Source organism: Lycium ferocissimum, chromosome 8 (genome assembly GCF_029784015.1).
Source record: "Lycium ferocissimum isolate CSIRO_LF1 chromosome 8, AGI_CSIRO_Lferr_CH_V1, whole genome shotgun sequence".
Classification (NCBI taxonomy): domain Eukaryota; kingdom Viridiplantae; phylum Streptophyta; class Magnoliopsida; order Solanales; family Solanaceae; genus Lycium; species Lycium ferocissimum.
The window spans coordinates 44,855,723-44,881,310 of NC_081349.1; the positions used below are offsets into that span (position 1 = coordinate 44,855,723).

Consider the following 25,588-nt stretch of genomic DNA (forward strand, 5'->3'; position numbering starts at 1 on the left):
TACTCCAACCGTTCCCTTTTTATTTGTCATATTTCGTTTCACGAGAGTCAATTGGACTAATAGTTGAAGCTAAATTGCATTGGATTAATCCAATTTTTAAATTTTAAATTTAGATGTTTAAAAAATATATAAAAAATATTATAAATTATAATACTTCTATAGTAATATGATGAAAAATACATCTTAAAATGTTGGCTTAATTTTATGCAGTTTGACTTTCGATAAGCGAAACATGACAAGTAAATGTGAACGGACGGAATAGTATAAAAGACAGCTTAATGACTTATGTTTTTCAGATAAAGTTGGATAATTCTCTTGTTATAAAATAAAGGGAAAAACGTCAAAAATACCCCTTTACTTTGGGAAACGAGTTAAAAATATTCATTTGGATACAAAATAATCCTCCCATCATTAAAGTTTTCAAATCTACCTCTGACTTAACGAAAATCCTCAAATTCCCAAAATAATCCGATTTCATTTTTTAAACCCGCTCCATTATTTAAACCCGATCTAACTAAACAAAAAACCTACATCTTTCCAACTGACAATATTTCATGGACTTCCAGCTTTCCAACTGACAACAAAATTTTAGCTGGATAACCAATTAATCTGATTCCAAACGTGAAATTGCTATCATTTTTTAATAAAAAGTATTTAAAATGCAGAAGGTGAGATACTCTGCTAGTAGCAGATATAAAACGAGGCACTGTCAATATAAATTTCGGGATCACAATTATGACTTCCTCATATAATAAGAATGTAAATACTCAAAGCATTAATCTGCATAGATCAAACTCTGAAGAAAAAAATATCATCGCGAGAATGTTGTTGAGAAGGTTGTTAAGGTGAATCTTTGAATCCAGACTCTGCAAAGGAAACAAGTCATGATTTAAAACAAGAGGCAGTTTTGAGGGATAATAGGATTTTTATTTAGTTGGGTCTTAAATGATGGAATGGATTTAAAAATAAAATCGGTTGTTTTGGGAATTTTCGTTAAGGCAAGGGTATATTTATAAATTTTAATGATGGGAGGGGTACTTTTTACCTAAATTCGTAACGGATGATATTTTTAGCCTTTTTCCTAAATAAAGGGTTTTTTTTGACCCTTTTCCCTAAAATAAAATACAAATTGAGTGATTGTAGATAAATTATTCCTTCATTTTGATTTTTTTAACCACGTGATATTCATTCAATTATCTAAATTCTGACACTACAATACTCCCTCCATCTTAAATTATTTGTTGTGATTCTCTTTTACCTGCCTTTTAAAAATATTTATTAGGAACGATTTTAACTATTTTACCTATATTGAATATTTATTCTGTTTATGTTTGATCACCCAAAATGATAAATAATTTGAGATACATATTTTTAAAATCACGAGAGATAATTCGAGACGGTGGGATCGGAGTAACCATTAAAGAAGAAAATATTCTCAAAATTGTGTGTTCCCAAAATCAAACATTTTTTTTTGGCTAAAACTTGTGATCATTGGTGTTCTGTAACTTCTGTTCACCAGCTTCTTTTCAAATAGTGCGGCCCCACAGTGAACGGTGTTTCCTCTAACTCAAAGCCACCTATATATATGTATGTATTGTTTCCATATCGTAGCACAAAATCTTTCTTCTCTCTCTCTTTTTTATTTATGCATTTCTTGCAATAAATAAAAAAACAGTAACACTGAAATCCAGGCTGACATAGTTTTGCCTTCTTCAGTTCTAACTAGCTGCCATTCACAATACAGGTACTGTACAAGTGTCATGTATACAAATTACTCATATCATATAGTGTATGATTGCTTTTGCTTTAATGAGTTAATCATGGGGGGAAAAAAATTGATAGCTTGCTACTTCTCTGTTTTTATTATTTGTCGTCAATTTTTCTGGTTCATTTCACTTTTCTGGATCCTTTTCATTTTCCCTTCCTTTCTGGAACTTCTTTTATTTGACTTTTCCTTTGACAAATTTTGCCTGCCGGAGGCACATCTGCAACAGAAACTAAAAATCTTTGCTCCGCCTTGCAGTCTTTTTACCATATATTCTATTTCAATTTTACGTGACACTATTATTAGCTCTTATTTGGACATAGGTCATTTTTTTACCTTTTAAAAAAAAAAAAAAAAAAGATTTGAAACCATTGTTTGTTCATGAAATTTGATAAGTTTTTTAAGCGAACTAGTTCCGAAAATTGGTTTGGGCCACTTTTTGGGAGAAAATTTTTCTTCCACTCATAAATCTTCAATTATTTCAAATAAAATGCATGTGTAAATACAACTTCAACTTCCAAAAATTATTTTTTAACATAACTTTAAAAAGTCTTTGTTTTTTTTTCAAATTTCAACCAAATTTAAGTCCAAACGCTAGCTTAGAATATCTCTTTTCATATATTTATAGAATATTTTTAAAAATGAAGTTGTATTATTTGTAGGAGTATATGTAGCTTTTAATTATTTAAATTTTTTGTTAAAAAATATAATAATGTAAAATTGAGACGGAAATTTAGAAGGTTGGACTCTCTCTTCAATCTTTTATAACGTAACTACTTCCTCCGCCCCAAAAAGATTATCTTTGACTAGACACGAAATTTAAGAAATAAATGAATTTTTTTGAAATATGTGGTCCAAAATAAGTTTTAGATATTTGTGTAGGTGTAAATTATTTTATAAAATTAAATTGTTTCTAAAGATAGACAAAATATAGAAATGTGTCTATCTTTTTGGAATAAATTAATAAGAAAAGTAACACAACGTTTTGGACGGAGTGAGTACTTTTTTTTTCCTCCGGAATTGTACAAGGCCGTTTGGGTTCGCTTATAAGTCATTTTTAACTTATAATCGCCCCATCCCAAAAGATTGTTCTAATTTGATTTGACACGAAATTTAAAAAATAAAGAAATTTTTTTGAAATGTGTGATCTGGAATAAATTTTAGATATTTATGTGATTGTAAATTATTTCATAAAGTTAAATTATTTTTAAATATAAAAATATATCATTTTTTATAAAATAAATTAATAAGAAAAATAAGATAATTTTTTTGCGACAGAAAAAGTAGTTACGTAACTTTGTACGGTTCCTATAGGACTAGCTGATAATAGCTTCATATGTAGGTTGGTGTTTTCTGTACTTGATATTTTAATTACATCTATTATATCTGAACTAAGTACCAGTACTAGTATGTGGCCATTAATTCGCTTTTGTTTGGGTTCACTGAATCATATATTTCACTTTAACATATGTATCTTTTCTGTATATATCTTGTTCTGTCTATTTGTGCACAGCTGGCTGGGTTACATGGGATCTTTAACAATTAAAAATTAATCTGCTTTATCTAAAAAAAATTATTAAAATTAATGTGCTACTATTTCTTTGTCTTTTTGCCAAAATGTAATGTGCTAAGTGGACCTGTGAAAAAGATGAGATGCTTTTGGTGCATCAATTGAGGTTGGAATTTGAGAGTAGATTCAAAGAACTGCTTTCATATATCCTTGGAATTTTGACCTTGTTTTTTCTATCCAATATTTTAAGAACTTTTGTCCTTTATTTCTAGTAACTTAATTAATCTCCCATCATTATTAGTCTCAAGTAAGCACTATCATTGATACTATCCACTTGACATATTGCTTTTTCTTTCCTCTTGTTTCTTTTATTTTTGGAAAAATGACAAAAAATACAATAACTATTGGAAATCGAGTAATTATAGTTACTTTTTGCTTTTTATCACAAAAATGTCTTTATCATTAGACAAGTGCCAAAAAATCAAATGAAGGGCATTATTGCTCCATTTCCAATAGTTCAGGGGCATACCTACTCCACTTGGATACTGATAAGGGTAATGGTGTGCCAAAAAATAACCGAGAGACGTAATTATTCTATTTTCAATAGTTAATAAGTACTTTTGATCGTTTTCTCTCTTTTTCTAAAATTATATCTGTGCAGGGGCAAAATTACAATATTAGTTACGAGTTCGGACTAATCCAATAATTTTGATTAGAACATGTATTTGCATTCAGAAATTCATTAAATATATATAAATAATTAATTGCTAACCTAGTTATTAAAACGAGTTATGAATTTGAACTCATAAGCTTTAGATCTTGACTTTGATTTCCAGGGATCAATTTAAACTTATGGTTGCTATTTGTTACAGAAAGAAAGTAAATGAAGATGGTGGAGGAAAGTGAGAAGAAATTTGATCCACAAGAAGTGATTGAAGAATTTGAGTTGTTGAGCAAAGATGCTGGAAGAATTCAAGAAGAGACCCTACAGAAGATTCTGGAAGAAAATGGAGGGACAGAATATTTGCAGCAATGGGGTCTAAATGGGAAAACAGACCCATTGTCTTTCAAGAATTGTGTTCCCCTGGTCACTCACAAGGATTTAGAGCCTTACATTCACAGAATTGCTGAGGGTGATCTTACCCCTATTCTTACTGGAAAGCCCATTACCACTATCTCCTTAAGGTACGTTTGACTTAATTTGTACGGGTCAAAATGAACTGAATTATTAAATGAGCCGGTCATTTGCACTGGTTAAAATCGCCTTGAGGTATTTTAATTTTTTTAGGTGAGTTAGACTGAATTTGGTCGGGTTAAAATGAGTTTGGTTATTAAATGAGAGGGGCATTAACACGTTCAAACTTGAGCGGGTTAGACATGTCATATTTCATGGGCTAATTTTGTCACCCCTATTGCACCTAAAATAAATAAATAAATAAATAAATCAATTTATCACTTTTATTGAGACTTTTCGATAAAGTGGTCGCATTCTTTAATATCGTAAAATAAGTAAATAAATAATATGTTATTTGATAACTATTTAAGCTTTTAGATAAAGTGCTCATATGCTTTAAAATGGTAGAATATGCATAGGATCTGGATTCAAGTCTCGCTGTTATTCTTTACACAATTCATTTCGCATGTTTGACCTAAAGAGAAAGGTGTTGGCTTGCACTTTAAGGACCCGTTTGGCCAAAAGAATTATTCACTTTTTTTCGAATTTTTTTTCACTTTTTTCCGGAATTAACATTTAGCCATGAAAATTCCAAATACAACTTGAAAAACTTAATTTTTAAGTTTTTCACTTTTTTTACAACCAAAACAAGTATGTTTCAACAAATAAAAGAAAAAATACAATTTCAAAAACTATGGCTAAACACAACTCCAACTCAAACTCCAAAATTCTAAGGCCCTGTTTGTCCATAGATACAAAAAAAAAATCACTTTTTTTTTTTTTTTTGGAATTTTAGAGTTGGAGTTGGAGTTGGAGTTGTGTTTGGCCATAGTTTTTAAAATTGTAATTTTTGGTGAAATATAGTTGTAAAAAAGTGAATTTTTTTTGAAAAACAAGTTTTTTGAGTTTTTAGTATTCCGGAATACAACTTCAAGTTGTATTCGGAATTCTCATGGCCAAATGTTGATTCCGGAAAAAAGTGAAAAAAAAATTCCGGAATAAAGTGAATAACTCTTATGGCCAAACGGGGGTTAGAAAAAGTGAAAAAGTTTTTGATTTCTATGGCCAAACGCATACTAAGAGTGTGGGTGTATAAAATGGGTTCTTCATAATCTCACAAGGAATAAAGAGGATAGAACATAGAGATAAACACGAAGCCCACTAATATTTATTATGAAATACTTTGCTCTTACTCTCTCCGTCTCAAATATTTATCATATTTTTCATTTACACGCCTATTAAAAAAGTATTTATAAGGGTAGCATTATGACTATTTTATCCCCTTAACATATTTCATCATGTTTTCTCTCCTCAATAAATATTTACTTCATTAATGATGAAACCTCTTAAATGATGCTATTAGAACTCACAAAATCATTCCATTGATGTAATTAATACAAGGGTAAAATGGAAAAAAGATTCTTAATTTTATCTTGAGTAAATAAAACGATAAATATTTTGAGACAAGTATTTTTAATAAGAATGAAAAATATTTTGAGACGGAGAGAGTATATAACAACTTTACAAGGGGTGCTTTTATAAGTGTCAAGAGTCACTTTTAGACTAGAGTAATAAATTTTGCCACCCGCACTATGAGCTTGGCCACTTAGTCCTGGATAATATAAAAGTCATGCACTTAGGATAATTAAAGCGACAAATGAATCTAGACACTTATTAATCATACTCTTAAAATTTAAGTTTACTATTTTCAATCAAGAGTGCCTTTCAGACCCCTAAAATAACAAAATTAAATCTTTTCCTTCTTTCATGACGATCTCAACTTCAAATTGAGGCATAGTTGTTGTTGTGGTCGTTTCTTATATTATGAGAACACAAAATTAAAAAGAACTATGACTTTTTTCCTTTCTCCATTTGTTGTATTTGTGGGGCGTTGTCTTAGTTTGACTTTGACACGAATTTTAAAATATTTAAAATGAATCGTTCAAAACAAGTTTTAGATATTTGAGTGGTTGTAAATCCCATAAATTTAAATTACTTTTAAATATAAAAATGTGTCAATCTTTTTGGGACAAACTAATAAAGAAAGTAGGACTATCTTTTTGGGACGGAGGGAGTACTACTTTTAGAAGTTGAAGAAGAAAAATTGATGATAATGGTTGATTGCAGTTCTGGTACAACTCAAGGAAAGCCAAAATTTGTACCTTTCAATGAAGAATTGATGGAATCCACCATGCAGATATTCAAAACATCTTTTGCCTTTAGGAACAGGTAATATAATCTCCTGTCTGCCTTATTATGCTTTACACTGTTATTTATAGTTTTATGTGCTTTCTATCACCCAGTCTAGTCTCTCTTTGATATTGGAAAAATGGGGAGTTAATCATTTTGTTTTTTTACTTCCTTTTGTTAGTTTTTCTCTGAAAGTCACTACGTATCATTAGTAGACAGTTGTTCATTGCCCTCTTTTTCAACTCTCCAGCATGTTTGGGTAATGGTTTTTGTTTTATTTGTTGAAAAGGTTGTCCAATTGAGAAAGACAACATGAGTTGTTTATTTCCTTACTTTGAAAAAATTTCCACATCCGTTCATGTTTAGTGGAAAAGTTTGTTCTTTTCTTTTAATGAGTATCTTTTACTTTTTTCTCTTGGTACCAATAACTGGAACCTTCTTAAGGGAAGTATTAGAGTCAACACGGCGATAAATGTGGGGAAACATCCAACGTTCGTCGCATTTTACTTATGTTGTTCAGACTCTTCAAAAATAGTGCCGCACTTTGGAGGATTCAACACACACCTGTTGACATTTTTGAAGAGTCCGAGCAACATAGCATTTCATTTCGATATCCACCCTACAATGAGGTAAAAGGGATAAAATTAGTGTTTTACCCTTTTTAAGTTGAAAACTAATTCTTTAACTCCTTCCGTGCTCATGTCATGTCGAGGTACTGCAGCGAAAAAAGCAATACAATCCAATCCAATCCAATCCAATTTATCGTAATTGATTTAGTTAATATGTCGAAATCATTGGCTTATCAAATGATTGATGTCGAGATTTATGCTATTTTGCAGAGAATTCCCAGTCGTAAACGGGAAAGCTTTGCAGTTCATTTACGGAAGCAAGCAGTTCAAGACGAAGGGAGGTTTGGCGGCTGGAACGGCCACTACCAATGTGTACCGGAACGCACAATTCAAGAAGACAATGAAAGCGATGCAGACCCCGTGTTGCAGCCCCGATGAAGTGATATTCGGCCCTGATTTCCACCAATGCTTGTACTGTCATCTCTTATGTGGCCTCATTTTTCGTAACGAAGTTCAAGTTGTCTCCTCTACATTCGCCCATAGTATCGTCCATGCTTTTCGAAAGTTCGAACAAGTATGGCAAGAACTTGTTACCAATATAAGGGAAGGAGTCCTTTCTAGCCATGTCACCGTCCCTTCTATAAGATCAGCAATGTCGAAATTACTCAAGCCTGATCCGGAACTGGCTGATACTATTTATAATAAGTGCATCCGGTTAAGCAATTCGTACGGCTTGATTCCCGAACTCTTCCCGAACACAAGGTGAACCTCCTTTCCAGAGTGAACTTTGTAACACTATTTCTCTCAATATTTTGTACTTTCTCTCTCTTTTATGTAGTGGATTGCTCATTTCCGCCTGTGGATGTAAGTCTACAGACCGAACCACATTAAATTATTGGGTTTCTTTTGGTATATTTCTCTTTTATTGTCTAATTTATCGTCTTTCGAGGTTTGCTTTGTTAGCGTCCGTATGACCTGTGTATTTCGATCTTAACACTAGGTACATATATGGTATCATGACCGGATCAATGGAACCTTACTTGAAGAAACTGAGGCATTATGCGGGGGAGCTACCTCTACTAAGTGCAGATTATGGATCTTCTGAAGGGTGGATCGGAGCAAATGTCAATCCCGAATTGCCTCCCGAGCTAGTTACTTATGCAGTACTTCCGAATATTGGTTATTTCGAATTCATTCCTCTCAGGGAAAATTTGGATGGCCTGGAGCCTACGCCATTGGGTTTAACTGAAGTTAAACTCGATGAAGAGTACGAAATTGTTGTCACCAACTTCGCGGGTACGATTTTCTTCTTCTCTTTTCTTGGAAATGCTTTACTCGGCAACAACTAATTATATGAGTGATTCAGTGCATTCTCTCTTGGTATTATGAATTTATAATGCGACCATAAGAGTGCATTGCTTAAAATGGTTACTCAAGTATATTAAATTACATGAAAAATCATTTTCTTTTATTCGAAAAAAAGACACTTAACTACGCATATAGCAGTTAGAAAGTTACTCAAACGGCCAAATACCTACCTATTTTACCTCTCTAAATTGTCAATCATTGCTGTTTTTTTACTTCGAGAGACATTTTTACTGAGCTGAGGATCTACTGAAAGCAATCTCTTTACCCCACAATGGTAAAGGTAAGGTCTATTAACAACCCACCCTCCCCAAATCCCACTTGTGGGACTACATTTGTTGTTGTTGTTACTTATATTATGGATTTACCTGTAGAACAAATTAACTTTTTTATAAAGTAAAAAACATGAAAAGTAATTTCCAAGTATATATAATGTTGAATTTGTCTTACTTTATGAGTTTTGTTATTCTTCTTTTTTTTTTTTTCTTTTTTTTCTTTTTTTTCAAATTTTCACCAAAAATTGATCGATATACACATGTAAATGCAGGTTTGTATCGTTATAGACTAGGTGATGTGGTCAAGATAAAAGGATTCCACAACGACACTCCAGAACTCCAGTTTATTTGCCGCAGGAATCTCTTACTGTGCATCAACATCGACAAGAACACCGAGAAAGATTTACAAATAGCCGTGGAAGCAGCAGCACAACTCTTATTAAACGAAAAGTTAGAAGTAGTTGATTTCTCTAGCTACGTGAACGCCTCAGCTGATCCAGGGCACTACGTAATCTTCTGGGAACTGAATGGTGAGGCCAGTGAGGAAATCTTGAAAGAATGCTGCAATTGTTTGGATAAATCTTTCGTCGATGCAGGCTATGTTAGCTCTCGTAAGGTTAATGCTATTGGAGCGCTTGAGCTTCGGATTGTGAAGAGGGGGACTTTTCACAAGATTTTAGATCATTTTGTAGGATTAGGAGCAGCGGTTAGCCAGTTCAAAACGCCGAGATGTGTTGGCCCGACGAATCTCTCTGTGCTGCAAATATTGTCTAGTAATGTTGTTGAGAGCTATTTTAGTACTGCATTCAGTTGAATTTTATATGTATGTTCCCAGCCTTGTAGGCCAGATGGTCATTTTTCAACTTAATAAACACGTAAATTGTACAAAATTTTGAGATCCAGTTTTTTTTTTTTTTTTTTCTTTCAACCGAGTCATGATTCTATTGCCACTGTCAAAAGATACATTTGAAGGAGGACCAGACCTTGCTTCTTGAGTACATTGAGATATTGATAATCAAGCCAATTCTATGAGCAAAAAATTGGTAAATACGAGTGGCAACAGAGTTGTTACTTCAAGGTGGATCATATATGATAGCACCATGTTTTCTCCTCCTGACTCAGAAAGATGGAAGCTGCCATCTATCAGTGTTAAGAAGACCTTTGATCTGTCTTGGTAAGGTATTATTGTTAATGTAGATACAAGTATTTCGAGTTGAGTGGCTTAAAGATGCTAACTTGTCACGGTGATTGTTGGTGACTTGGTTGTGCTCCATCAAAACTTTGATCTTGTTGACAATTAATATCTTCAATTCTCCGGGGGCTTTGCTAATTACCTTGTATGCAGTTATGTAGCAATAGGGAGTCGGTTTCACCAGTAATCATATTGAAACCATTTCGAGTTCACCATTTGAGACCAAACAAAAAAGCAGCAGCCGCTGCTAGGTTACCGTTTCCTCTTCCTAGTGGTAAACAAAGAGCCCGAACCAAAATGACCCCAAAAAAAAAAAAAAAAAAAAAAAACCAAAATACCCCAAGAAAAAAATTAGTACCAAAGTACCTTTAATGCAGTGTTTTACTGTGTTATTGGACTTAATTGTAACGGCTCAATTAAGTCCAATAACGCAGTATTTTATTGCGTTATTTGGGTGTCTTTTTTTTTTTTTTTTTTAAATTGTCACACTTTTTCTGTACTTTGGCCATAGATGAATCATGCTTCGAGATTCCAGAACCTCAATAGTTTATATAGAACCCGATTTTTTTTTGTGCGATTAATAATGAAAGCTCAATATATCAAGGATACGCAAAACTTTGGGTCGTCGTTTTAGTGGTTGAAAAGTGCTCGAAGTAAGTTTTTGTTTGAAAACTTGTTATCATTAGCTTAAAGTTTTTTATTTTTAGGGTTTAAATTTAAGTGTGTTATATTTTAATGCGTAACTTTATTTTGAATATGTTGCGATATTTTTAAAATAAGTTTTATTATTAAAACATGCACCATGCACTCAACCAATCATGGTTGAAAAGTGCTCGATTATTAGTGATGTTTGATGTGGCATGAACTCAAGTAGTTATATAAATTGATAAGATAAAATTATCAAATAATGAGTATAGGAAGAAAAAGTAGTTGTAAATTGGTAAAACTTTAAACAGTCATAACTTTGTGCTCGGACAGAGGCGTATGTAGCCTATAAGGTTGGGGTTCAACTGAACCCCAAACTTTGAACGCGGAGCTTAAATTTATGTGTAAAAAATTATTAAAATTACAATAAATAGTAGATATGAACCCCTAACTTTAAAAATATAATGGGTTCAATGCTAAAAATCTATAGATTGAACCCATAAAATTTAAATTCTGGATCCGCCTATGTGCTCGGACGTCTGATTTACACTATTTTGTTTTTGATTTTGGGTATTTTTTGGAGATCTAGTCGCGCAAACCGCGTGGCCGGACCAATTTTTAGAAAAACATTTTTTTTCCCATCCAATTTGAATTTTACCCCAAATTGGTGCACAATTTTCATTCATCTTTAGTAAAAATCTAGTGATAAAAATATATATATTTGAAGATGGTAATCCCGTGGTAGTGATGTTTTGAATGTCAATTTTAAGGTTCGAAATTCAATTTATGAAAACAAATTAGATGGCATTAGTGAACTTTATAAATAATAAAAAATGTCTACATTGTCACTTTCACAAACTTGGCTTGGTGGTTTAGCCATCTCTTTTTACTTCTTTTTTATCCCAACCACCAAGGATCAAACCTATGCGGGTGCATGTTTTAGTAAATATCAAGTATATTTTTTGTGTATCTATTTTGTAATAATAAATCTTATTTTAAAAAGATCGCAACATATTCGAAATAAAGTTACGCATTAAAAAATAAAACACTTAAGGAACACTTAGTGTTTTTTTTCCATAAAAAGATCGCAATATCTTATTTTAATAATTTTTTTTTTCTGCAACACTTAGTGTTTTTTTTTTTATACTTTGACTAACGATTAGTCGTGTCTCAAGATTCCGAAATGTCAATATTTTATATAGAACTTAACATTTTTTTTCTGCGTATTATAATGTAAGCTCAATACGTCAATGATACATAAACGTTCGAATCGTCATTTTAGGGGTTAAAAAGGTACCGGAAGTAAGTTTTGTTTGGAAACTTTAGGTCTAAGTGTTTTATTTTTTAAGGTCTGGATTAATCGTGTTATTTTTTAATTAAGACATAACTTTATTTTGAATATAAATCTAACTCAATTAGATAAAAATGTATTTAAAAAATATAGGGAGAAAAGCTAGTTGTAAAGTGGTCAAACTTTAGATGGTCATAACTTTGCGCTCGGATGTTCGTTTTACTCGATTTTTTTTTTTGCGTAATTTTTCGAGATCTATGCGGACAAATAGCCGCAAGGCGGTTTGGCCGAGCCGATTTTTAAAAAAACACCAGTTATCCCATTCAATTTCAATTTTCCCCCAAATTGGCGTGAAATTTTCAGTTTTCTTTACTTATAATATGATGATACGCAATAGATTTCAACGTAAAAATTCCTGGGTAATGTAGCTATGAATGTCAATTTCACTTTTGTGATTTCAATTTTCGAAAATAAAGCTGACTAATTTTCTCGACATATAAACTTTTCTAAAATACCTTACAAAAATAGAACACTTAAACCTAAAGTTTTCAAACAAAACTTACTTTGGGTACCTTTTCAACCCCTAAAACGACAATCCAATGTCTATGTATCCTTGATGTATTGAGCCTACATTATTGTACGTAGGAAAAAAATATCAGGTTCTATGACGTTTCAGAGTTTTGACACACGACTAATCGTTGGTCAAAGTATGAAAAAAAAACACTAAGTGTTGCCCAAAAAAAAAAAAAAATTAACCAATTTTTTTTTTAATTGGTCGCTATAATGCAGCATTTTAATGCGTTATACCAAAAAAAAAAAATCTTTAGCGCATTATTTTACTATGTTAAAGGACTTAACCGCACCATTATGGTTAAGTCCAATAACGCAGTAAAATACTGCGTTAAAAGTACTTTGGTACTAATTTTTTTCCTTGGGGTATTTTGGTTCACTGTGTTTTTTAGGGTCATTTTGTTTCCGGACTTTAAGCAAAAGGCCATGATAAATTGGCCATCTTTATCCCTCACCACACCACCTCCTCCACAGATCCCTTCAATACAAGAACCGTCTGTATTAAGTTTGACAAGGGTTCTTTGAGGTTTACGCCATCTTTGCTTTACAATAGAAGTAGTCTCCATCTGTTTCAAGTCCATCATTTGAGCTAAACCATACCAACTATCAGGGATTGGATAATTAGGGAATTGAAGCATTGTGTTTGGACGATGTTGAGATTTATTAGAGTGGTGGTTCTGTAAATTGAGAGAGTTTCATCATCATATTTAACACCACATCTAGCTCTCCATAACTCCCAAAGAACAATAGGAGGCATAACTCTCAAAATGAAAGAAGCTATGGAGTTTTTGCATTTGAAGTTCGAAACTGCATATAGAGTGTGTCTGAGGGATGAATTCCTATAATTGATACCCAACCCTCCAGCATAGTGTTTCCATATCTCTTGAGCAAAAGACCAAAGTAGAATATATGTTCAGTTGTTTCTCCTATTAGTCTGCTATTGGTACCAAAGCAACAACAACAAATAGAGGCTTTATTGATTCCATGTCTTGCCATTCTGTCGTCAGTATGTAGCTTGTTATGAGTAGATTTCCATGCCAGAAAATTCATTTTATAGGGCACTTTAGGAAGTTGTAATACCCCGTACCTTTAACTTAAGCTTTAACCACGATTCTAGACTTAGAAAAGCAGATAGAGAATGTGGGAATTAGAAATTTCTCTTCAGTTGTCAGATGGGGATTTGTGCCCCAGAATACGGACCATATTTCAGTATATGATCCGTATTTCAAATCGTAATTTGGCATTTAAATCACTGTGCATTCTGGAATTTGGCTTGGGAAGTTATATTGTTAAAAACGGACTGTATTTTGAAATACGGCCAGTATTTGGTGTTCGTATTTGGGAAGGAGGAGTTACAGTGTTTCTGTTTTGAAATATGCTTAATTACGGTCCAGGAATACGGATCGTAATTTAGAATACGGACCGTATTTGGGTCCATATTTCCCCCGACGCACCAAAAACTATAAATACATGATTTTAGTTCTGATTCTTATTTTTACAATCCAAACCCTAGAACGACCTGTTCCTCTTCTCCAACACCAAGAACATCAAGGTAAGTCAAACCACGCCCTTCCAAAGCAATTCTACCTTGTTTTCTCATAATCTAACAATGAAATCATTGTTCTTAACATAGGGTTTTCAAGAAAACCCATTTAAAGGCCTCAAGACTCAAACCTTGGAATTCTTCTTCCAAGTTTAGATTTTTATTTCAAGTTTGAAGCATTACCAGGTATGTAGGGTTGCTATCTACGTGTGGGAACATCATTATTCTTCCCCACGCTTCTTCTTCCACAAAGTATGAAGCTTTACGTAAACTAGGGTTTTTAACCATGTCATGATAACCCTAGGTCCATGTCCCATGTTATATTATGTATTAAATTGTTATATATTCTTCATTTGTGTTCTTGATACATCTTTATAATTATTGAGAATCTGTCCGTAATCCATGAAAACCCATATCTTGTATTCCATGGGTTCCTATATGCAAGTTATAAATCATTATGTTATTTTCAAGAAAACACTCTACATTTTTTGCACATTTTCATGCAAGTATATTATGTAACTATGTTGTTCAAACCCATGTTTTTACAAACTATTTGATATGAAACCATGTTTATGTTATATTACTTCAGAATATGTTTACAAGTTATTTCATGAAACCATGTTTACAAGTTATTTCGTGAAATCATGATTACAAGTCAATTACAAGTTAATTCACGAAAATCATGAGCTTCTTAGTCAACTATATCATGTTCATGTTTTTGCGAGTTGCACAAATTACCGAGAAGGCTCAGATAGCCTGAAACTACATAGCCACCGTAGGATAAGGATTGCTCCGCCCAGTTAGGAAGATTCCTTAATTTTTCACTGAATGGATCCATCAGGCATGTTACACCTTATACCCTGGCAAGGTATAGGGGCGCTGCTGGTCCGGCGAGGTACCAGACTCCACGTACCCACAAAAGTTATATCATGTTGTCGGTTTATGAAATGCTCTCCCTACTTAATATGTTTTACTTATGTTCCATGTGTATATATATATATATATATATATATATATATATATATATATATATATATATATATATATATATATATATATATATATATATATATATATATATATGTATTCATGCTCATGCTCATGCTTATGTCCAGGCTTTCAGTTTCACTTATTGTCATGTTATTTCATGTCCTATGTTGTTTCATTCAGTTGCTTTACATATCAGTACATTCAATATGCTGACGTCCCCTTTTACTTTCCTGGGGGTCTGCATTTCACGATTAGGATGACGCATCTGCTTAGTAGGACTCTACACGTATCAGGCTATTGGTGAGCCCCATTGTCACGACCCAATTTAGGATCGCGCGGGCACCTACCTTTCCCTCCTCGGTAGGCGAACCCTCAATCAATAACACATTAATCAAGTAAAGACAATTTGAATATTCCAAAAACTAAGTACAATTAACAACGGAAATCAATTGCCTAATAAAATCTAATATTGAAAATATTTACAACCGTTAATAGATAAAGACTCTTTTCAAGTTCCCACGACCTGATCGAGACTAGTACAAGAGCGACTAAATGATAGGGATTACGACAGCACTATAAGACCCAATCCTCAGTCCGAGAATGAAGTGGGAGGAGGCCTTCATATTAGGCACCGCGCATCTCTGAACATATTGCAAACAATCACCTGAAACATTCTACACCCGAAACGGTGTAGCAAGAGCAGTATCAGTACAATCATTGAGTACTGAGTAAGTACCATAGGCCGACAATGGTTAGAGGCACATATCAGTAAAAGAAGTCACAAATAAACATGATCAGCAACTAAATCAAGTACCACTATCTATTTACCGCACAATGTGACACCAATACCCTTAACTCATTCACCTCCCACTAATAACCACAAACCAGATCCACAACAATATCACGACAATCATATACCATTCGTTTCTAGTCTAGGAGTCGACTCTTCACTATGATATCTTTAGTCTACATCCCTTAGAGGCCAAACATACCACTGATCCAACGAGCGAACCACAAGATAATCCAGCCAGTAAAAGTCACGGATAATCGAAGACAAGTACACATCATTGCCTAAGTGGCATCTAATCCCAATGGTGCCAAATCTCAATAAATCAATCCAAATCCAACATCACAAGTAAACACCAAATCTTCTCAAACAAGCCATAGTGCAATGCAATGCAAGATGTATCAATGCAATGCAAGATGTGTGAATCTGATGCAATGCCATGCAAATGAGGTGTACACATGTACTTCGGAAGGAAATATCAACGTCTCGGTAGCACAACCCAGTGTGACTCGCAAAGTCTAAGTGCCACCCGTCTCGGATCTTTGCCCAACAGACAGACGGGACCCTGGCTAATTGCTCACAGGGGGAGTCTCACCAGCACCACTCTGGGGGACCCGCGGAGTCCATGCACTAACAACGATTCCGGAATAACATCAGAATTGGCCATGCAACAACGATTCCGGAATTAATCATCGGCCATATCACAATCACTCCAGTAGAAGAGTTTTATCAAATATCAGTTTCACCCAATCAACGATTCCAAAATTGATCATCGGACATCAGCCATCTCACATCACTCAAGTGAAAGAGTTTTATCAAATATCTATGAAAGAGTTTTATCAAATATCAGTTTCACTCAATCAATGATACCGAATCATCACCGGGTATCGGCCATGCATCATGAATGGATGAGAATGCGTGCAATGCGTGTATCAACATCAACAATCAACTCAATATCACAACGATATCGGATCATCGCCGGGTATCGGCCGTGCATCATGAATGGATGAGAATGCGTGCAATGCGTGTATTAACATCAACAGCCAAGCTCAATATCACAAGTACCAACAATGGGGTACGCCAACAATGTATTAATATCACAATACCAACAGCGGGTATGCTAAGAATATATCAATATCACAATACCAACAATGGGTATACCAACAATGTATCAATATCACAATACCAATAGTTGGTATGCCAACAGTGTATCAATATCACAATACCAATAGTAGATATGCCAACAATGTATCTATATCACAATACCAACTGTGGGTATGCCGACAATGTATCTATATCACAATACCAACAGTGGGTATGCCAACAAGATATCCGAACCACAAATACCACAATGGGTATGCCAATAATATATCCACATCAAGATAAATATCAGGGTCTAATCTCTATCAACTCCTCATGGCATCAAGCCAACACAATAAAAACTATCAATCACAATACAACGGGGTGGCTAGTCCCAATACACAACAGGTCAATTAATCGATACACATTATTACCACTTGCTCGTATCAGCCTATTAGCCTAGAACACGAATCTCACCCTACACTCAAAATCCTTTGTCACAACTCGTTTAGAACTCAATCACAATCGTTGGTACATTTTATCCTCCCATTTATCCACTAGATTCACTATTAATGGCATATCACAAGTAATCACATATTATGGGAAATTTTCATTATTAGGCACAAAATAAGTTTCATCTGCTACTCCCAAGTCACATAAATACACCGATATTCAAGAAAAACCACATCAAATAACCTAAGGAATCTACATGCCACAAGCCCGAACAAACCAGTCACACAACAATACCACCCTAGGATTCCATCCCAAATCTTCGATTTCCTACACATGAATTCTCCGTTCCTTCTAATAAAAAAATATGGGAAACTAACTAGAGTCTACCGAAGGAAAGCTATAACCTACTTGACAACCGAACAGGTGCCACTAACCCACGCGTTGTCTTGTCTTTCAAAGCGTCTCCAAATAATCAAACTCTATCACATATGAATTCTATGTAAGAAACCATGAATAATGATACCTATATTGGCTATTTTCTATTCGAGTCAAATTCCAACCCTTAATTTAGAAAAAAGGGGTCCCAAGGGCAAAACGGGAGTTTTATGATCAAACTACCAAATTCAATACTAAAAGGTCAAAACCCATTACTTTAATCATAGGAATACTCAATTAATTCTCAAAATCATTATTAATATGAAAACCCCCAAATTTTGGTCTAAGAACCCTAACGTTAATCCCTTAATTTTATCACTAAAATGGAAGAACATGTTTATATAGTTTATAATCATCAAATCCATGCTTAATGAAGCTAACCCAACCAATAATACAACATTCTAAAGCCAAGAACTCATCAGGGAGAAAACCTATAGAAACCCTTATTTTAATCTTAATCTTTTTATGGAACATATGAATCTAGCTAGTTTGTTCCTACCATATTCAAGCATATTCAACACTAATATTACTATGTATGAAGACTCTAGGAAGCTAAATTGATTTTCGAACTCAACTCAAGAAACCCATTTAAAGACTCATTGGATTCTAGGTGATTCTAAAGATTAAGAGAGGTTAAAGAATCAATAACAAGTTAGAGGAGTTACTTTCATGAAGAATCCTCTTGGAAACCCTAAAATTTGCCTCCACAAAGCTTTCCAACGAAAATAGAATAATGAGTAGGGTTTTTGGGCCTTAACTTATAAAGTAGGATCAGTCTCAGTCAAAATCGCTACAGTGGTCAAATGGCCGCCCCAGCGGCTATGCAGACCGCTATAGTGGTCCTGGTCAAAATACACACTACTGCTGTAGCGGCTATCCCACTGCTGAGCGGTGCCGCCCCAACGGACACCAGACACCAGAATCCCAAAAATCAAGTTTCATGATTTTCTTCCGAAATTCGACGATCATTCGAGGCCCGATACAGACAACCGAGATGTGCCTACATATGTAAAAACACTTTACAAACACACCCGTGGCCTCAGATTTCCCAACGGAGATATCCTTGTCTAAGTCCACCCCCGAAACCTCAAAGCTAACTTTCCAACCTAGGTCCCAAAATGCACCTGAGTGCATTGGAGATCAAAACGAACATGCACTCAAGTTCTAAACGACCTTCCGGACCTCTCGGAATTGACGAATTTTCGAAGAAGGTCCGTGTCAACTTTGAGTCAACTCATTTTCGCTTAAAGCCCAATTTTTCTAGAAAACATTCTAAGGCCCACAACGGTGCCTAGGAACTCATGGCAACTATCTCCTCGGGTCAAAATAGTTCTAACGAGACTCAGGAATGGGTCAACGAGTGCAAAAATTGAATAATCACGATAACGACAAAACGGGTCGTTACACCTATCTCATCCGGGGTTTAGTTAGTTACCTTTATTTTATTAGTTATGTATTTAAAGGTATGCTGGGGGCTTTATCCCAGTGAGTATTGTTTTCATGTTTAGACTTATGTTAGAGATTTCATAGACTAGACTAGTCAGTCATGTCATGTCAAATGTTCGGAGTCAGATAGCCATTTTGGCTCAATTACGATATTGTTGTATTCATGTTTTTAAATCAGTATTTTATTAATGAATACGGTTCACATATTTTACAAAATCTCATCACACTCATGTTATACTTCGCTCATATATGCCTCATGATGATTCAGCAAGCCATGTGGCTCGCTCTGTCACATGCAGTATGGCATCGAGTGCTGTGTTTCGCCCAGGCCATGGTTCGGGGCATGACAAAGCTTGGTATTAGAGCCTAGGTTCAAGTGTATTTAGGGAGTCTGAAACCGTGTCCGGTGGGGTCACTTTTATATGTGTGAGGGCCACTATACATATAAACGAGTTGACCGCCAAGACATTCGGGATTGTCTCGAAAACCTTTCATAATCTAGATCGTGCAGTTAGAGCAGTACTCTCAGGATGCCTTTCTAATTCGTGCGTGTACATATTTTCAGAAAATGCATGCGAAAAGAAAATACACCAGAAGGACCACAGCCAGAAGGCTACCGCGGATGTAGTTCACGAAGAGAGCATTCTGACTCAGGCAGCAACCCCAACCGCTCGTACAGTTACATCTCCTAGTGATTCGGATGGGGATGTTAGGAGTGCTATCAAATTACACCTTTAATTAGTGTAAAGCGGACGATGTCAAATATAGTAACCCAACAAGGTTGGGGTCGAATCCCACAAGGAATATGGTGTGAAAAGGTTACTAAACTCGTAGAATGCTTAATTTAGGTCTAATGCCTTAATCCGATGATTTTTGTAAAAGTTGGTTGTTTATGACTAATGGTTAACTAATTGCTTTGGATTGTAATCTGCAGTAAAAGAAACCAAAGTTGTGTCCCCTTTAGATGAAGTGTATGATCATGGGTATTGCTCTCGATATACTTCTAATGGATCATTTGTATGGATGCACTTAACCTCTATATGAATCTTTATTATTTCCCAATATATAAAGATTATCTCTTTCTATGATTTTCCCAAATATAAGAAAGTAAAAATGAAGAACGGTTAATTAGGCCAAATAAATTTTTCTTATTCCCAAGTGAATTTATTAAATAAAGTTTAAAGCTTTGAGTCCTTGTTATTTATTCTTACCAACCCTAATTATTTTCCCAAACAAATCAAGGTTTAAGGCTTTAATCAATGTTTGCAACCATTAGTTATTGTTGAAGAATGAAGAATAAATAAACATTAACAATCCATTATGTGTCTATCAATCACAATTCCCAATCTCAACACACCCATTATCGGGTTCACAACCTTAGTAAAAAGATTTAGCTACTCATAGAAGAAGAAGAACAATAATAAATAATTGAGATCATAATGCTTACGAATGACCGAATGGAATTGAAGAGAAACTAATTACAAGTGTTTGTAATCCCAAAAGACTTCAAAAACTATGAATATTCAATGCTAAGGAAAATAAAACTGAAATCTGGTGAATTGTAGCCTACAAGAAACTTACGTCAGGTATTTATAAGAGTCTAAATCGTGCAAAATATGTTTGACAAAATTGCCCCCGACGGATCGATGTACGGACTGCAAATATTATACGGTCCATGGAATCGGTGAATGGTCTCCGTAAAATCTTCTTCTATCGTCCAGATATACGTTCTAATTTTATGGACTGTAAATATTATACGGTCCGTGCAACTGGTTCGTGCAATCTTCTTCCCTTTGAGACTTCGCTGGAACTAATATACGGTGGGATTTACGGACCGTAAATAATGTGCGGTCCGTACTTTTGCCTTGACTTTCTCCTTCAGGTCTGAGGCCTTTCTGTTACGAATCAATGGTTGAATTGACGGACCGTAAATATTATATGGTAAGTATTTTGCTCCATAAAATCAGGCTTCAGTTATATTTCTTTCTTGAACATCTTTTTAAACCATTTCCACGACTTGCTCCCAAAATATGTTAAATACCTGCAACATATCACAAACACATCAAAAAGACTAAGACTTGCTAAAAAACAAGTAAAACTTATAGCCAAAAAGCATCAAATATGACATAATTTCATGGCACATCAGAGTGCTATCAACATGCTCACACATCTGGTAGTAGCTCAGGCCCAGCGTCAGGAATCTGGGTCAAGTTCAGGGAATAATGAAGAGCCTTCTAAGACTAAGGACTTTCTCAGGATGAATCCCCCAATTTTCACACGGACGAAGAGAGACGAGACCTCGGGACTACGTTAATGCTGCGTAAAATCTTCGGTTATGATTCATAAACCGAAGAAATTTGGAGCTCATCAGTTGCAGAGCATTACTAACACTTGGTATGAATCTTGAGAATTATTCCGAGGTGAGGATGCACTTGATGCTACATGGGATGAATTTGCAAGCGTATTCCTGGACCACTTCATGCCAATAGAAGTCGAGAAGCTAAGGCCGAGCAATTCCCAACCTTAAGCGGGAATGGCCGGAGTCGATTCGGGACTACTATTTGAAATTTGTTACTCGCTAAGCATGCTCCACTTATGATGCCGAACATGAGATCAAGAGTGAGGAGGTTTGTTGGTGGTCTGGATCCCCATTTGTACGATGGGGCCAATATTGCTGCACAGAACGGGGGAATGACTATCTCTAAGATGGTTGATTTTGTACAGGGGAATGAGACAAGGTTGAAAGAGGAGGAAACCTTGCAGAAAGAGATAGAAAAGGAGTTCAACAAGAGGGACAAGTCTACTGGGCAGTTCAACGGTAATGGCAATAGGAAGTTCTTTAAGAACAGGTCAGCAGGACCTGCTCCATCCACAACAAGTGCCCCAGTCCCGAAGTACCGAAATGATAAGAAGTAGAATTTCAGGCCATCAAGTTCTTGCTCTCAGGCTAGTGTGGGTCAGTCAACTTATACCAGTCCGATATGTGGCAAGTGTAATAAGAGACACTTAGGTGAGTGTCGTGTGGGTATTGATGCATGCTTCAAATGTGGTCAGAAAGGCAATTTCCAGAAGGACTGCCCGTTAGCTAGACAGGGTACCCGAGATTACATGACGCGGTCCACGAATTCAGCAGTTCATCGTAATAATCAGGCCCAGCAGAGGCATAATGTAGCTAAGTCTGGAAACACAGGCAGAGGATAAAACCGTTTGTATGCGTTGACAGGTCGTCAGGATACAGAAGCTTGTGCAAATGTTGTCACAAGTACATTAATATTCTTCACATTCTATGTTTATGGCCTTATTGACCCAGGATCCACTTTATCTTATGTAACCCTATTTGTTGCTAAGAAGTTTGGTATAGAACCAGAAAAATTGCATGAACCTTTGAGGTGTCCACCCCAGTGAGAGAGTCAGTCATAACTAGGCATATTTATAAGGGTTGTCCAGTTCTAGTTTACCACCGCAGGACCATAGCTGACTTAGCAGAATTAGAAATGGTAGACTTTTATGTGATCATGGGTATGGACTGGTTAGCTTTATGTTATGCCACGGTATGTTGTAGAACCAAATTTGTAAGATTCGAGTTCCCTAATGAACCAGTTATAGAATGGGAGGATAATTCAATAGTACCCAGGGGTAGATTTATTTCTTGCCTAAGAGCTAGGAAAATGATTTCCAAGAGTTATATCTACCACCTAGTTCGAGTCAAAGATTTAGATGCCCAGACTCCAACTCTCCAGGCCGTCCCAGTTATAAATGAGTTTCCAGAGGTCTTTCCTGAAGATCTTCTAGGAGTCTCTCCTGACAGAGAGATTGACTTTAGAATTGATCTACTTCCCGTCACTAAGCCAATATCTATTCTGCCGTACAGAATGGCTCCAGCTGAGTTAAGAGAGTTAAAAGCACAGTTGAAAGATCTTTTTGATAAGGGGTTTACTAGGCCTAGTGTTTCACCTTGGGGTGTGCTAGTTTTGTTTGTCCGAAAGAAGGATGTTTCCTTACGCATATGCATTGACTATCGCCAGTTGAACAAAGTCACCATTAAGAACAGTGCACTTTCTTCCTGCATAGATGACTTATTTGACCAACCTCGTGGTGCCCAATATTATTCCAATATTGACCTTAGATCGGCCGCCATCAATTAAAGGTTAAGGAAGTTGATATTCAAGACATCAGCTTTCGTAACCCGTTATAGCCATTTTGAATTTCTTGTTATGTCATTTGGGTTGACTAATACGCCAACTGCTTTCATTGATCTTATGAGCAGGGTCTTCAAGCCTTATCCCAATATTTATCATTGTCTTCATTGATGATATTTTGATGTATTCCCGTAGTGAGGCTGATCATGCAGAACATCTCAAAATAGTGCTGCAGACTCTTAAAGATCGCGAATGTTTTACAAAATCCTCAAAGTGTGAGTTTTGGCTTAAGTCGGTGGCGTTCTTAGGCCCATGTGATCTCAGGTGAGTGTGTTAAAGTTGATTCTTAGAAGATTGATGCCGTAAAGAGTTGGCCCAGACCCACATTAGTTTCTGATATAAGAAGTTTCTTGGGTCTGGCAGGCTATTAAAGACATTTCGTAAAAGGATTCTCTTCTATTTCTGCTCCGTTGACTAAGCTGACTCACAAAAAAGTTAAGTTTCAATGGTCAGATGCTTGTGAGCGAAGCTTTGAAGAGTTGAAGAAGAGGCTAATTTCTGCTCCAGTTTTGACGCTACCAGAAGGAACTGAAGGGTTCGTGGTTTATTATGATACTTCGGGAGTTGGTCTTGGATGTGTCTTAATGACAGTAAGGTTATAGCTTATGCATCGTCGGCCTCAAGGTTCACGAAAAGAACTATCCGACTCATGATCTAGAGTTGGCAACCGTGGTTTTTGCACTTAAGATATGACGTCATTATTTGTATGGATTCCATGTTGATATTTTCACAGATCATAAAATCCTGCAAAAGATATCTTCAAACAAAGAGGGCTGAATCTTAGGCAGAGGAGATGGCTCGAATTGCTTAAGGATTATGATGTGGATATTCTCTATCATCCGGGGAAAACGAATGTTGTAGCCGATGCTCTTAGTCTGCGTTCCATGGGAAGTTTAGCCTACATTGATGCAGATAAGAGAGTTATGACCAAGAAAGTTCACCGTTTGGCCAGTCTTAGAGTTCGACTTTTGGATTCCGAGGATGGTGGTGTGGTTGTTTAGAATAGAGCTCTTTCCTCCTTAGTCGTTGAAGTTAAGGAGAAGAAATATAAGAATCCCTACTTGTTGCAGCTAAAAGAGGGGATTCACAGGTATAAGACGATGGCTTTTGAACAAAGGGGAGATGATGGTACCTTGAGGTACCGAGGCAGGTTATGTGTTCCAGATATAGATGGGCTCAGAGAGCGAATCATGTCAGAAGCTCACAACTCCAGGAATTCCATTCACCCAGGTTCTACTAAGATGTACCATGATCTTAAGGAAATTTATTAGTGGAATGATATGAAGAAGAATGTAGCAGATTTTGTAGCCAAGTGTCCGAATTGTCAGCAAGTGAAAGCCGAACACCAGAGGCCTGGTGACTTGGCTCAGAATATTGATATTCCTATTTGGAAATGGGAAATGATCAATATGGACTTTGTATCAGGTTTACCTCGTTCAACTAGGAGGCATGACTCTATTTGGGTGATCGTTGACCGGCTTACTAAGTCGACGCACTTTTGCTACCGAGATCACGCATTCGGTAGATTACGCTAAATTATATGTTAAGGAAATTGTCAGATTGCATGGGACCCCAGTGTCGTCAGATCGTGGTGCTCAATTCACAGCGAACTTCTGGAAATCCTTTCAGAAAGGATTGGTACCAAGGTGAACCTCGACACAGCTTTTCAACTGCAAACAAATGGCTAGGCAAAGAGTACTATTTAGACTCTTGAGGACATATTAACAGCATGTGTCCTAGATTTCAAAGGTAATTGAGATAATCACTTACCCCTCATTGAGTTTTCTTATAATAACAATTATCATGCTAGCATTGGGATGACACCGTTTGAAGCCCTGTACAGGCGAAGGTGTAGATCACTAATTGGTTGGTTCGACGTTAGTGAAGCAGAATTGTTAGGACCAAATTTGGTCTATCAATCTATGGAGAAAGTCACGTTAATTCAAGAGCGTTTGAAAATGGCTCAGACTCACCAGAAGACTTACACAGATGTGAGGCGAAGGGACTTAGAATTTTCAGTTGATGATTGGGTGTTCCTTGAAGTCTCACCCATGAAGGGCATTATGAGATTTGGGAAGAAAGAGAAGCTTAGTCCTAGATGTATTAGAC

At 35.6% G+C, this 25,588-nt stretch overlaps 1 protein-coding gene across 1 annotated transcript; it reads left to right on the forward strand.

Moving 5' to 3' along the window:
* Positions 1–1,584: 1,584 nt before the first annotated feature.
* Positions 1,585–9,765, forward strand: LOC132068595 (jasmonoyl--L-amino acid synthetase JAR4). The gene is made up of 6 exons (XM_059462227.1): positions 1,585–1,744; positions 4,148–4,460; positions 6,577–6,678; positions 7,479–7,970; positions 8,209–8,504; positions 9,121–9,765. The coding sequence occupies exons 2-6, from the start codon at positions 4,159–4,161 to the stop codon at positions 9,660–9,662; spliced, it is 1,734 nt and encodes a 577-aa protein (XP_059318210.1). The 5' UTR covers positions 1,585–1,744; positions 4,148–4,158; the 3' UTR covers positions 9,663–9,765.
* The last annotated feature ends 15,823 nt before the right edge of the window (positions 9,766–25,588 follow it).

Bases quoted from the DNA above. Each gene is read 5' to 3' on its own strand.
- LOC132068595 (XM_059462227.1), top strand. From the start codon at position 4,159: ATGAAGATGGTGGAGGAAAGTGAGAAGAAATTTGATCCACAAGAAGTG. The intron at 6,679-7,478 runs GTAATATAATCT...GCTATTTTGCAG, and splicing joins TCTTTTGCCTTTAGGAACAG to AGAATTCCCAGTCGTAAACG. The intron at 7,971-8,208 runs GTGAACCTCCTT...TCTTAACACTAG, and splicing joins GAACTCTTCCCGAACACAAG to GTACATATATGGTATCATGA.